At 41.8% G+C, this 15688-nt stretch overlaps 1 protein-coding gene across 1 annotated transcript; it reads left to right on the top strand.

Annotated features, from left to right (window-relative positions):
* Positions 1-4148: 4148 nt before the first annotated feature.
* On the top strand, positions 4149-11740 carry LOC311039067 (uncharacterized protein; the record flags this gene model as incomplete). Its single annotated transcript, XM_084048709.1, has 6 exons — positions 4149-4188; positions 4354-4611; positions 6089-6349; positions 8182-8325; positions 10092-10172; positions 11553-11740. The coding sequence occupies exons 1-6, from the start codon at positions 4158-4160 to the stop codon at positions 11738-11740; spliced, it is 963 nt and encodes a 320-aa protein (XP_083904835.1). The 5' UTR covers positions 4149-4157.
* Positions 11741-15688: the final 3948 nt, after the last annotated feature.

Below are 15688 nucleotides of genomic sequence, written 5' to 3'. Positions count from 1 at the left end.
TGTCCCTCTTTACCTCCTCAATCATTCTCCTAAGTGCCAAGATCTGAGCTGTTGTAGTTCGCCCCTCTCGGAAGCCGTTCTGATTCTCCCTCAGGTGAGGGTCAATTGCTTGCCGGACCCTGTTTAGGATCATGCGATTGTAAACTTTAGCAATGATGCATGTCAGACTGATGCCTCGGTAGTTGTCCGGCTTTGAGAGGTCCCCGGATTTGGGCACTGGGATGATGTTTGACAGAGACCACATGTCAGGCAGCCGATGCAACAGAGCAAGGTTACAGAACTCTAGAATGATGTCGTCGAGATCACAGTTCTTCAGGACCTCTGGGGGAATGCCATCTGGACCGGGACTTTTTCCCACTTTCACTGTGGTTTTCGCCCTGGCGAGCTCCCCAGGCGTGAAGGGACCATCATTGATTTCCAGGTCCGGGAGGACTGGCGGCACATCTTCCGCAACTGCTTCTGCCGACTCTCCCAGCAGCCTCTGGAAGTGGCTGAACCAGGTCTTTACCCTCTCCTCAGGGCTGTGTCCCTCGACCTGTCCCTCCTTGGTCCTCTTCCTCCCAGTCATCTCGTTGATGACCCTCCAGGCCTCTCCATATTTCTGGTCACCCTGCGCTTCCTGCACTCTCTGCACTTTCTCCATCAGCTCCTCCCCTTTGATGGTGTCGTATGTGTTGAACAGAAGATGCTTGGCTTCATTCAGCTCCATACGTCTCTCCACAGTTGGCTCCTTCTCAAATATGAGACGGGCTTCCTCCATCTTCCGCCGTGCCGCTACCACCCGTGGGTGCTTGGATCACAGGGAAGTACGGACTCTCTCCATCATGGGTACACACAGTTTGGTCGCCTCCTCGTTGGCATCAACGAAACGCATGTATTCGCTGCTGGGATCCGCTCCCCTATCCAGCTGCTGGAATCGCTTCCTCACCTCCTCTGTGTACCTGGTTTGGAGGCCAGGGTCGCTGGAGAGCGCTTTCCAGTTATACCGGATCCTGGGGCTTGGTTTGGGGACCCTGAGGCTCAGACGCACCTTCATTGAGACCACTCGGTGGTCTGAGCCCACAGTACTGAATGTGGAGTATGGTTCTGCATTCATAATGGAGTTCCTCCACTTCTTCCTCACAAGGATGTAATCCAACTGTCCAGTGGCTCTGTCTCGGAAGGTCCACCTCTTTCCTATCCTCTTCCGGAAGATGGTATTTGCCGCCAGTAGCTCGTGTTCTGTGAGGAAGGCAGTGAGGTAGGCGCCATTGCGGTTAGTAGAGTCGTGGTAAGGGAAGGGTGTGTCCTCTGGTCCAAGCCTTGCGTTGAAGTCCCCAAGGATTGCCAGGAAGTTGTGGGCTGGGACGTCTCGGACCGCTGTTACCAGGTCCTCAAAGAACTCCTCCACGTCCTTAGGTGGTGCCACGTTGGTGGGCGAGTACACGACTATCACTGTTGTTACTGTATTGCCCGAAAACTCTGCGATCAGGATCCTGTTGGTGTGGTAGTGAACTCACACACATCTGGCCTTTCCAAAATAACCATAGCCTACATTAACTTCCTCCTAAATTAAGAGTAAAGCACATAATTCATACATGCACTGTATAACTGCCTGTCGCACTGTATATCTGTCGCTCTCTGCAGCCAGTGGCACGCAGGGTGTACCGTCCAGGACAAATGGTGGAAAAATCTACCCACACATTCCAAGATGACTCTTTAATACAGCACAAACTCAAACCAAGTAAGTAAAATATGCTACAGACCCACCAACCAATGTGAAAGAAATCGTATTTCTTATTTATCAAGAAACATCTTTCAGGCACAGAACAATCATTAATGGGCGTCACAACTCGACTAGTTTGTAGTTTTCAGGAAAGTAAATAAGAATAGAGATAGAAAGAAGGAACAGGGAAAACAGTTCAGCTATTGTGGGAAAATATGAGTTGTGAGTTGATGTGGCGCGGCATCAAGCTACGCTCATTAAGTTACAAGCTGGATATGAAATGACATACTGTATGAACGGATCAGATTGGAGATGACTCAGCGTTAACTTGTTAGTGCAGCATCCCCATCGCTCTCCTTTCCTCATCTAGTCATTTGAGTTCGAGCCATGTGAACCGCATGTGTTTGGTTGACTTGGGTTGCAACAAATTACCTTTCAATCAGTCTCATGAGATTGGTCCCCACCCGGACTAAATGATGCATCACAAGACCTTCTGTGCAAAAGTGTTGGGAAAGACGGGTGTTAACTCATTGAGACCTGGAACGCATCTGTGTAACTTTTTTTGTTAAGCTAAAAAGCATTATTTCACACTTTAGCTATAAAAAAATAGCAGATATACAAACTCATAGCGCGGCACCGAGTGCCGCGTTATGAGCTTGTAGATCTGCTATGTTTTTGAAAAATCGGGAAAATGTGTGTAAATCTTTGAATTGATGTGTAATTTTTTAGCTCCAATATTTGCTTCTGGCGGTCCCTGGAACTAAATATTTTCAGATGGGGGTCCGCGGCCAAATACACATCATTTTGGGGGTCCTTGACATGAAAAAGTTGGAGCACCACTGATATAGCAACATACTGTTAGGATTTAGGAAACATTTTATATATGTATTTGGCCGCGGATGCCCATCTGAAAATGTTTTGTTCCAGGGACCCCCCAGAAGCTAAATTTGAGTTTAAAATGTTCGCTTTAAAATATATATATAGATATTCAAATATTTGTAAAAATGTTCACGATTTAAAAAAAATAGCAGATCTACAAGCTCATAGTGCCGCGCAATGAGCTTGTAGATCTGGATTTTTTTGATAGCCAAAGAAATCTAAATTGACAGAGATGCGTTCCCGGATTGAATGGGTTAAAGACCATGAGAGTTCCGATTTTTCATGTCTTTTATATGGAAGCATGTTGTGCTGCGAAAATAGCCGATCTACAAGCTCTCATTGCGTCTGTGATGCATTGAGAGCTTGTAGATAGGCTATCTTTGGTTATTATTTTAAGATTAGAGCATTTGAAGTGGTCAAACTAGCAGCCTAAGTATCCCTGGGGACTCACTAGCCCTGGTCCAGAGCATTAGTGAGTTCTCTCTAACGCCCTGCCAGGCGCTCGGCTATGCTCATAGACAAGGAATTCCACTGCCCTGCGAGGGCTCCAACTGTAGTAAAAAATAAACAAAACCAACAAGTGTATTTTACAGAGAAGGTGGGTGCTGAGAGGCTTCCCACCTCCGAGAATAGAACACAAAACAGCCTTTGTTTTGTTGAGTACTAGCGAAGTGGTTTTGTTTATTTTTACTACAGTTGGAGCCCTCGTAGGGGAATTCCTTGTCTACGAGCAGAGCCGAGCGCCTGGCAGGGCGTTAGAGAGAACTCACTAACTCTCTGGACCAGGGCTAGGGGACTACCAACCACACTATTCCAAAGCCGGCTTTGCTTGTATTGAACCACTGAGAGCCAGATGTGTGTTAACCCACTCAATCCGGAAACGCAGCTACAAATGTCTTCTAAATCCAGTTTTCTGAAAAACGTATGTTGCTATAATATCAGTGGTTCTCAAATTGTTTCATGTCAAACACCCCCAAAATTGGCGGACCGCCATCTGAAAATATTTTGTTCCAGGGACCCCCCAGAAGCAAAGATTTGAGTAAAAAATTTTCCCTTTAAAAATATATATAATACTTGCACAAATGTTCAAGAATTTTCAAAAATAGCAGATCTACAAAATGGTTAAATATTACCTGAGAAATTAGCAACAATTGTGAAAATAGCCAATCAGCTTGTAGATCAGCTATTTTCACAATATTTATCCGCGAAGGAGTCAAAACAAAATGTAATGCCTCAACTGCTACAATTCCAAGTGCTTGTCTTGGGTGTCTTGAGTTTAAATTAAAAAAAATGGGGTGATCGCAGCCTGAAAAGAACCACTGAGATAGATATAAAAGGGTTTATCTGGTTGATCAAATGAATGAATTAATAAGTGTGTTGATTTCTCTGGCATTCATCCTGTCATCAACTCAAGCAATGACAAATGCTATAATCTATGTGCTGTGTGTTTGTGTGTGGGTTGAAACAGAAGGAGGAGATAAAGGACATGAAATGCGGTGGCAGATCCTGTCTGCTCATTCTACACAACATCACAGGAAGTTGTGTTTTCACCTCCAGACCCCAAACATGCAACATGGAGACAGCAGCGTTCTGCACTATAGCATGTGAGTAGTGTGTTTGTGTATTTATTTGTATATGTGTATGCAAATATAGGCATGCATGGATTAATTTATTGCCCTGAGTGTTGAACATATGTCCTCTTTGAATTCAATATCTGCTTGACTTGAATGAACACTGGACTTTCCTCCCTCCAATCTCTGTCTCTTCAGCCTTTCTGACCATCACTCCAAACAGATCTCAGATGTTTGAGTATGAGTCTCTCAGGCTGACCTGTGAAGTCCAGGGGAAGTTCACCGCAAAGAGGAAGGTTTCATTCAACGGGAACATTTCTGAGTGTTCCTCTGACTGGGGGAAAATAAACATGTCCCTGTGTGTTATCCCAGACCTGTACCCTTCAGATACTGGAGTGTACTGGTGTGAATCTGCACAGGGAACATGCATCCATGCTGTCAACATCACTGTGACTGGTAGGTCCATTAAAACATTTAAATAATAATTCTCTAACACAAAATCAAATGTATCACATCACAAATTTACACCAATTATAAAGTTATGGGTGAAAGTATTTTGTGCATGCTTCCTACGACTGCAGTTTCAATGTTAACCCATCAAAACCGGGAAAGCATCTGTCATTTTAAATTATTGCGTTGCCTATTAAAAAATTGCAGATATACAACCTCACAGCGCGCCACTCTGTGCCGCGCCGCGAGCTTGTACATCTGCTATTTTTGAACATTTTAGAAAAATGATTTAGAAGGTATTTGTAAGAATGGTATGGTTAATGTACGTAGTCAAATGTACAACAGGTGCAAATATACAGTATAAGTTATAGTATAGGTAGTATAGACAGTCATTTTTCACACTGTTTAAAAAGGACTGTCTACACTTTGTGTGACGGTCTGAAGAAGAGCCTGGTGGCTCGAAACGTTACCAAGTAAATTGGATTTTGGGAATAGCAATACTGGTGTGTGCACCACCCTCTGTATCTGTCTGCAGTCCAGGGTGGTGCAGAATGCCATTCAAGCAGTGGTGGAAAAAGTACTCACATTTTCTACTTAAGTAAAATAATTAATACTGCAATGTAGAAATACTCTGTTACAAGTAAAAGGCCCGTGTTCAAAATGTTACTTGAGTAAAAGTACAAAAGCATTGGCTTCAAAATATACTTAAAGTACCAAAAGTAAAAGTACTAAAATGTTTGAAGATCTACAAAGCTCACAACGTGCCGCGATGCGTTGTGAGCTTGTAGATCGGCTATTTTCAAATAGCCTATGTATAAAATAGGGCTAACCCTAACCCCATGTCAAAATATGTTGGTCCAGGGACCCCAGAAGCAAAGATTTGAGTAAAAAAAAAATATATATATTCAAAGATTTGCACAAATTTTCAATTAAAAAAAAGAAAAATAGCAGATCGCCCAGGCACTTGGTGCGGCGCTATGAGCTTGTATATCTGCTATTTTTGAATAGCCAAAGACATCTTAAAATTACGTTCCCTTCCCGATCTTAATGCCTTAAAACTAAAATGTATCTTTTTCTTATTTTTTACCTGATGCTCTGTGTTTTTCATATTTATCCATGTCATTTTAACCATGCACATCAAACTGTGATTTCATGTACCTGCTGCTATTTCTAAATGCTGAAGAGAATCATTTCTGTCATTCACATCATTCAATCATTCTCTTCCCTATTGCACCTTTTCCTGTGACTGCAATGTTGCGAGCTCGTACAGAAACATAATTTCACCCACTCTTTTACATCTGTAAGCGCGTGCTGTGACAATACATTTGAGTCTGATACTTGTTGACATAGCTTACTGGTGCATTTGACCCAGTCTCTAATTTTCTGTAACAACTTTGCCTTTTTATTTTTTTTTATTTTTTACATGTTTAGCTTTTCAATGGAGAAATGTTTTGACTGAGAGACCAGCTCAACTGTGTTTCAGATGGAGATGTGATCCTAGAGAGTCCTGTACTTCCTGTGACAGAGGGAAGTGATGTCACGCTCTGCTGCTTGTACAAAGACAATACAACTGTTGAACCATCCTCTGACCTCCCAGCTGATTTCTATAAAGATGGATCCCTCATCAGGACTGAGTCTACAGGACAGATGACCATCCACGATGTCTCCAAGTCTGATGAAGGATTCTACAAGTGTCACATCTCTGACCTTGGAGAGTCACCAGAGAGCTGGATGCATGTGACAGGTGACACAGCACTCTATTTGAAAAAAATATATATTCGTAAATAAATCACACACCGATATTTAGAACCAATTACGACTTATAATAATCAAGGAGATGGGTTCATTACTATTTTTAATGAATGGACACGGGTAAAAAATCCAATAGATTTTTTTTCATAATCAACAAAATCGATTAATCGATTCAACCATTTTCAACCTATCTTCATATAAATGGTCCTCACTAATGCTCATTATAATATAGTACCAATACCATTTTTGTCTACTGTGTCTCAGAGGAGGGCTGTGGACAGTTCAGAAACCCGCCTACCAGTGACATCATCGGTGGTAGCCCCATTTGGAACCTCTCCCTTCGCTACCGCTCCGAGGTGAGGTCCTACACTGCTCGGTGCCTGTTGGGCGGGACATTTTCGAATATTTTCCACTATGCATGATTCTTACCCTTTTCCGCACATCGTATCTAAAAAGTAAAGGTCGTCCCCCCTGCTCTCAGATAACTTCTAGCGGAAAAGAAAATCTAAGCGACGGGTTGAAACTAGCGTTTAAATCGCTTCTTTAGTCAGCCTGTGGCCATTTTTCCCATTGCAATCTTACGGGAGCAGTACTGCGCATGCGGACGGGGGTTGACTGGCCATAGGCTGACTAAATAAGTGATTTAAACGCTTGTTTCAACCCGCCAGTTAGATTTTCTTTTCTGCTAGAAGTTAAAACATATTCGAAAATGTCCCGCCCAACAGGCACCGTGCTGTGTGGAACCTCATCTCGGAGCCATATAGCAGAGGGAGAGGTTCCGATTGGAGCTACATCGGTGGGGAAACCAAGCTAATAGAAACTGCAGGCTGTCTAGTGTCTATTCCTGGAAAGTTAGCGTGCTGAAATTGAGGCCACTGTTCTCGCATTCATTTAAAATATATATATATATCGTTTGAAATGACCAAACCTGCCTACCAATGATGTCACTGGTAGGCAGGTTTCTGAACTGTCAGCAGCCCTCCTCTGAGACACAGAGTGAATACACTAATGTTACCATAATATAATGTGCATTAGTGAGGAGTGACATTATGAAGATGGGTGGTCCTTTAAGCCCTGTAATATACTTTGTTGTACAATGGTGGCGTGTACAAATATTGAAAATAGGCGATCTACAACCTTGTAGATCAGCTATTTTCATTATGTTATCTTTTAATAATCGTTCATTAACCCATTAAGACCGGGAACGCATCTGTGTGTCATTTTTCGATTCCTTTAGGTTTTCAAAAATAGCAGATCTACAAGCTCATAGCGCGGCACATCTGTGATTTTTGAAAATTCATGAAAATGTGTGCAAATCTTTGAATTAATATTTTTTAAAGTGAACATTTGTAACTCAAATCTTTGCTTCTAGGGATTCTACAAATGTCTTCTAAATCCTAACATTTCTTTTTTTGAAAAAGCTCCCAAATAACCCAAAATAACATGTATTTGGCCAAGGACCCCCATCTCAAAATATTTTGTTCCAGGGACCCCCAGACGCAAAGATATGAGTAAAAATGTTTTGCTTTAAAAATATATATAAATTCAAAGATTTGTACAAATTCTCATAATTTTTCAAAAATAGCAGATATACAAGCTCATAGCGCGGCACTATGAGCTTGTATATCTGCTGTTTTTGAATAGCCAAAGTAGTCTAAATTGACACAGTGGGTTCCTGGATTGAATGGGTTAATTGTTAAAAAATCCAGGTACAAGTTTGAAATTAATATTGATTTTAAGTCTCATATCCCAGCCCTATTGTGATATTTGACCTTTTACAATCTAACCACACCTGGATCTAAGTAGCATTATGATTGTTTTTAGGACAGAATGTGGTTCGTGGCGGAGCTGTGTCTGCGTATGAGGAGTCGTCACGTTTCCTGTACATTCTACTTCCTGTGTTGGCTTGCGTAGTGCTCTCGCTTGCCTCCTTGGTGATGTGGTCACAAATCCGCCGAAGACGCAGAGGTGAGACTTTCACAACAAACACTTTGAATCAGACAACATTAACCCATTCAATCCGGGGACGCATTTCTCTGTCATTTTTGATTTCTTTGGCTATTCAAAAATAGCAGATCTACAAGCTCATAGCGCGGCACCGAGTGCCGCGCTATGAGCTTGTAGCTCTGCTATGTTTGAAAAATCTTGAAAATGTGGGCATATCTTTGAATATACAGTATATATTTTTAAAGCGAACATTTGTAACTCAAATCTTTGCTTCAGGGCGTCCCTGGAACAAAAATATTTTACAAATGTTCGCTTTAAAAAATATATTCAAAGATTTGCAAAAAATGTCATGATTTAAAAAAAATAGCAGATCTACAAGCTCATAGTGCGGCACTCGGTGCCACGCTATGAGCTTGTACATCTGCTATTTTTTTTATAGCCAAAGAAATTTTAAATGACAGATGTGTTCCCGGATTGAACATCACTCTGATACTGTTACACATGATGCAGATACATTTCATTTATCATTCATTCATTTCTGGTACTCTTTAATGTCCTACCTAAATGAATGAATGAATTATAATCTTAAAATCTCCCTCTCTTAATGTATCTGTTATTAATTGTGTAAACATAATATCATGGAGACATTTTGACCAAACCAAGGGTGATGTTTTGATACTAATTCAAACACTCTTAAAAAGTGATGTGGCCTCATGTGCAGTCGTGCTTATTGAATATTTAAAAAAAACGACTAATGCAAGAATAATCTTCCCACCATTGTTCAGCAGAGTGACTATTACTCATTGTCAGAAGGCTTCCTCCCTACCTGATCGTGAATCATTCTCCCCTCCCACATCTATCCCACTACTTCCTTTTACAGTACCTGCCCTTTTCTTGATTTACATCACATTTTGATGTAAAAGTAAATCAACTTAATTGTATACTGACTAATGCATGCACTCACATGACCATTCTAGGACCATAGGTATCATCTGGGCTCAGTGGCTGCACACCTTACTGTTGGTTTCTTTCTTAATGTTTGTGATCTCCATAGTGAAGCCGACAGTATTCTGTACTTAATCTGCACTTAATCAGATCATCAATTTAATGTCTAAAACCAGGTTGTGTAACCCCAGGTGTATGACACAGAACTGCATTGATGGAAGGATGGGTGTATCAAAGTATCAAACAAACATTCAGCGTAGTTGATGATCTCACCGACATGAATACAGCTATTGTCTGGCTGGAAGGAGACAATACCAATACTGTCTAACGTCTAAAACTAGAGGTGTAATTAGTAACTTGAAACGTCTGTGTGATTGTTCAGGGCCTTTAAAAAAGTTAATAGAAAGGTTTTGGGGTGAGCAGGTGTCATGTTTAGTTACAGTACATTATATATATACATGTAGTCTTTATATATCGCCACTGTCAGGCAGAAACCTCGTATCTCCATATTTCAACCTTTTATGTTACTTTGTTATACAACAGTGACAAGCAAAAGTAGTGAAAATAGCCGGTTTACAAGTCACAAAGTGTTGCAGCGCGGCGCTTTGTGAGTTTGTAAATCTGCTATTTTCACTATTTCATAAAGTTTTCTTTCCATTGTGTGAAATGTAACGGTTTTGGACATACAAGGTTTCTACCGGACAGTGACGATATATATTTTTACAATGCATTTGTGTTTTCCTGGTGCCTAATATTTGTCTTAATGACGTTTATGAAGACATTGGGTTACTTTGTTGATATAGAATAGGATTTAATTTCTTGGGGATGTGATTGTGTTGTAGGTCGAGGTGAACTTGACCTTATACCTCGGACGTATACGGACATCACATTCACAGAACCCGTCCGGACCAACACCCCGATGGGTAAAGACATTCAACACACACCACACAACCATATTTTGTCCAGCCAGCATTATATACATTCCGGTAACACTTTACTTAAAGTTCGGGTCCATAATGCATTATAAGCACATTTATAATGTGCTTATAAGGCATTATAACACCCGTTATAAATGTTTATAATGATGATTGACAACTTATAGCAACATTTATAACGTATTATAAGTGCTGGTTATACTGCATTATAAGGTCAGTGGAACTGCACATTATACCTGTAGTACTATAACTTGGTTAGTTATAAACTGTCTTTATTATAAACATGTATAACGAGTGTTATGAAGCATTATAAAGCATTATAAATGTGATTATAATGCATTATAGACACAACCCTTAAATAAAGTGTTACCCGGTAGTTCTAATGTGCTGTTCCACTGAGTTTATAATGCATTATGACCAGCACTTATACATTATATTATTATAAGTTATAATACTTCATTATAAGTTATGTATAATTATAAACATTTATAAGTGCATTATAATGCATTATAAATGTTATACATTATAGACCCAACGTTAATATAAAGTCTTAGCCAAATTCCTTACGTTAGTACAACTGCTCATTTAAATGTAGCTTTAGTTTGTTTTTTAACCACATGAACTCGAGCATCCCTTTCCTAAGCATGTAACACAATGAAAGCCAAGCGCTCTCACCATTCTTGGTTTGGCTATGCCTAGTGTCCCTTTTAACAATGATGTTTTATCATTGGAGGTACATGTTTTCCCTCTTGTGGTTGGATTCTTCACACAGTGAAGTTCTACAGTTCTTAGACATTCTACACAGTATGTTGCCAACCCCTCAACAAATTTCTCACAGCCACATTATGATTCAGAAACAAAGAAAACACCATATATACAGGAGAATAAGAATTTATGTTTCCGACATTTATCAGATGCCCTCATCCAGATCAACTTAAATAGTCCTTGTTCAGACTAAGTGCCATGAACACTTAAGGATTAGATGGGGTTATTTTTGTTTCATGATTTGGTCCGTAAAAAGAACAGCAATGGAAAATAAAAATAAAAGTGTCTATTTTTGATTTGTTGAGCAAAAATAGATCAGGCGGTGAAGGGTTGGGAGAAGATGGGGCAGGGCACAACCAGTTACACCATCGACTGCGAACATTTGACAAAAGCAGGCGAACATTTGGTGAAAGTTCACAACACACCTCGATGTGTTGTGAGACTGTAGATCTGCTATTTTCGGCATTAAGGTTTAGTTTAGAGTGGGAAACAAATGAGGGGACCAAAATACAGACCGCCGGCGACCCCGCTCAATGAAGTATAAACTTTGAAGTGGTTGATCTAATTTCAGATATTTGTCTTTGTTTTGTGTTTTCCATGAAGGAGGCTGGGCGGTGGTCCCTCCTTTGTACTATCTCTTCATTGAGATGAACATCAAGGAGTCTGGGGGTGCCACAGTGCAGGAGGGACACAGAAGAAGCGTGTCCCCGGTGGGAGTGGAACCCAGGCCACCAGAGACTCATGTGACACAGACAGTGTCACAGACACTCAATCAACACTCACTAGTATGAATGTCAATGGCCGCGTTTCCCAAACGAATTTGAGCTCCTGCGTAGCCTAGAAGCTGCGTAGGTGCCTCCACGCATCTGCGCAGTAGCAACCCCGCTGCGCACTATCTTCGTTAGTAGCAGCTGTGTGTGCCCAACGTCTCATCTAAATTGGCTTCAGTAGACACCATCTTCGTAGGTTCCGTTTCGTCTGTGCTAAAACTACATTCGTGAGACAGCATGCACGTGAAGAGATCCTGGACGTAGCCTACGTAAGGCCTACGTCAACTACGTAGTGCTATCCTACTATAGTTTAAACACCCTTTGCATACATATATCTATATATACAGGATTTTGCAAAAATACTAAGATAAAGTCGCACCTTTATCTAACTTACCTTTATATGAATTGGACACTTACATTTTTATAGGTACATTCTGTAATGTATTAAAATGCATTTTTTAAGGTGACATTTCAATGATCTTAAATAAACACTGCGGCCATTGTTCGCCGTTCAAAAAAATTCAGAGGATAGAGGGGGCGTCCCCCTGCATGATTGACAGCTTAACGCGTAACGGGCGACGCCTCCCCAAAAAAACAGACATATATACAACAAACACACTGCGACATGCCGTGTTGATAGCTTGCAGATCTGTTATTTTGGGTAGGGCGAGCGGCTGCAGTGCTTCGTCCTCTATGCATGAACCCGAAGTTTACAAATCGTACTCTCACGGATAATCCGATCATCTAATAAAAATATTAAGCACATGCCAAGTTAACTAAAGGTATATAAATGATGCTGAGCTAAATATGTTTCCTTAATTTCGAAGTTTTATAGTTAAACGTTATGATGAAAGTGCAGTTCCTCTCACAAAGTGACAGCTGTTGCGCTCGGCGAGCGCAACAGCTCGCCATGTTTATGAATGGTTAAAACATCTTTTGAAAATAGCAGATCTACAAGCTCACAACGTGTCACAAGCTTAATATTTTTATTAGATGATCGGATCATCCGTGAGAGTACGATTTGTAAACTTCGGGTTCATGCATAGAGGACGAAGCACTGCAGCCGCTCGCCCTTTTACGCACCGGCCCGGCCCGGCCGTAATATACATATATATATATATATATATATATATATATATATTTTTTTTTTTTTTTTTCATAGATTTCATAGAACGATGGGTGTTACAGGCGGCCCAGGGCGCTCGTTACAAGATGCTTCGTAGGACAGTACTCCCCTCCTACTGTGGGCGGGGAGTATGCTGCGCGCATTCTGTCTCACGAATGTACTTTTACCACACACGCAGCCAGTTTAGATGGCACGCAGGGGCACAACCACCTGCTACTAATGAGGGTAGAGCGTAGGTTTGGCCGAGTCCCAGCTGTGTAGGAGACGCTTGCGCAAGGTGCGTACGGCCACGCATGACCTGAAATCTACGTGCCTGCTATGGTACTGCGAAGCATGTGACGTCACACGTTAGACCCGTCGTCGGACCTGCGACGATGCTCTACGCACGAGCTCTTTGGGAAACCCGGCCAATGTCATGTCAATCAATATTATTAGCACTGTATTGGACATACTGTATGAAAAGGTGTTCCCATACAGTAGAAGGGGCGTTCCCACTGCATATGGATGATATTGGGGTGGTTGGTTGTCAAACAACTGCTGACCTGGTGTGAGTTAGTGTAATGGAAGGATAAGGACTTAAAACTATGACACACTGTTGATTTACAAACTAAATGCATCAAAATGGTAGGTCTTATGCAGGTATGAAATGAACTAGGCATCTTATCTTATTTATAATAGATTGCCTAGAACAGTGATACTTTGTATCAGGCTGCATGATGTCAGTTTCAGTGTTTATTTTTAAATGCCTGCCAACATGTAGCGTCCGGAACAAATTTGTTTTTTGTGATGCGAGAAACAGCACCTGCGGTTATACATTAGTCATGTTTAACCCATTCAAACCAGGAAAGCATCTGTCATTTTAGATTTTATAGCAACATAGGTTTTTCAGAAAACGTACAATACCAGATCTACAAGCTCAGAGCGCGCCACTTTGTGCTGCACTGCAAGCTTATCCGCTATTTTTGATTCTGATTCTGTTTTACACAACTCCTCTCTTCTTGGGGGGTCCCTGGCACCAAAACATTTTCAGGTGGGGGGGGGGGGGCTCCCTGGCCAAATTTCGTCATGTGTCTCGCTAGCCAATCAAAGCACACCCTTTCAACATATTGTCACGTGAAGCTTGACCAATGTTAGCTTGGCGGACACGCGGGAGGACGGAGACGAAAACATACTGGCGGAGACAACAAAGCAGTGACAAACAATCAACAGACAATGACCTCAAACTATGTTAAAAGCATAGTGGGTCTTCAGTTTGGATTTAAAAATCTCAATGGTGGGGCTTATCTTGATGTGAAAAGGGAGATTATTCTAGAGTATAGGTGCGGCCACGGAGAAAGCCCGGTCACCTTTGGTAATGAGGTTTGTTGGGGGAACTGAAAGGAGTTTCTGAATGGATGATCTTAACCTAGTGGCAGGAGGCTTATTGAACAGATCAGAAATGTATGGAGGGGCTAGGCCATTGAGATTCGTAGAATCGGCCTCAGGTCTTAATGGGTTAAAGCCCAGTCTGTTCTTTTACATTGACTAATCTCAAGCTGTGTGTCTGTGTGCCTGCGTATGTGTGTCTGTCTGTGTGCTGTCTGTGACTCTACCCCAAGCCCCAAGCCAGTGTTTGCATTGAAGCGCATTGGACATGCTGGTCATTCATAGGTACTGCAGCTTAAAACGGCTTGGGCCACTGTACATGAACAAGCAAAAGCGGTTTCGACCAATGGGCTTGACTCACAAGCTTGTGCACGGGGCTGCGCACCGAGGTGACGCAAAACGTGTCACAGTGGCCCCAAATAGGCTACGGCCATCACATTTCCCAACCCGGAAGAAGGGGTGATTCCGCCTCATGCGCTGGGTGAGCAACTCAATGCAAGTGGATGGGAGGGGATTTCAGGTGCCCTCTCTATTGTTTTTAACTCTATGCTCTACCCAGGTGTGAATGTGCAATGAGAAAAGTTTTGCGAACAACAGCAATACTTCTGTTAATATTGATTGAAGTGTGTATTATGATTAGTTATTTGTGGATTATATGTCCAACTAAATGAACTGTAGTCTACATGCTGTCATAATAAAAGAGATATTAGATTTCTGTGTATATGAATCTGTACTTTTGTCTTTTTAGGGAACATACTGTAGACACGTTTCTCAACCAGTGATTCAGGAACCAGCATCAGAACATTTAGGCTGAATTGATTATTGTCTCCGCCAGGCCGAAGGCATGGCGAGAGAGTATGTTTTACCCTCCGTCCGTCCGTCCGTGTGTCCGTCCGTGTGTGTGTGTGTCCCTCCTGTCTGTGTGTTACCAGCTAATCTCCGGCACCGTTGGCCCGTTCGCTCCGAAACTGTGCACACACACTCCCTGGATGCCAATTCAGAACCTCTGCCCCAATGTTTTCACATGGGCCTGTTATAGCGCCACCAGGAGGCCGATTTGTGCATATTTACATTACTCCTACAGATTTTATCCAAACGTCATGCAAATCGGTACACAGTATCTCTATAGTCATGTGATCAACACGGATCTGTCCGATTTCCCATATTCCATCCTCATTGCCTATGGTTGGCTTCCAAAGTTTGCAGGATTGGTCCGTTTTGAACAAAAAGCCTCAAACTATGCACTCAGCTTGCGATTTCCGTGAAATGTCACACGCACATTCCCACTAGGCCAAGGAAGAAATGCCACCCTTTTCACATTGGCCTGTTATAGCGCCACCAGCAGGTCTAATTTAGCAAAACACATTTTTGGAACAAAATGCCTCAAATCATGAATGCAGCGTCTGATTGCCGTGAAAGACCTAAGAATAAATGGCACCCATTTCACATTGGCCTATTATAGCGCCACCAGGAGGCCA

This window comes from Gymnoscopelus microlampas (genome assembly GCF_963454915.1).
Source record: "Gymnoscopelus microlampas genome assembly, chromosome: 22".
Lineage (NCBI taxonomy): Eukaryota > Metazoa > Chordata > Actinopteri > Myctophiformes > Myctophidae > Gymnoscopelus > Gymnoscopelus microlampas.
Note: the sequence above shows the minus strand (reverse complement) of the source record. Positions and strands in the feature narration are given on the sequence as shown.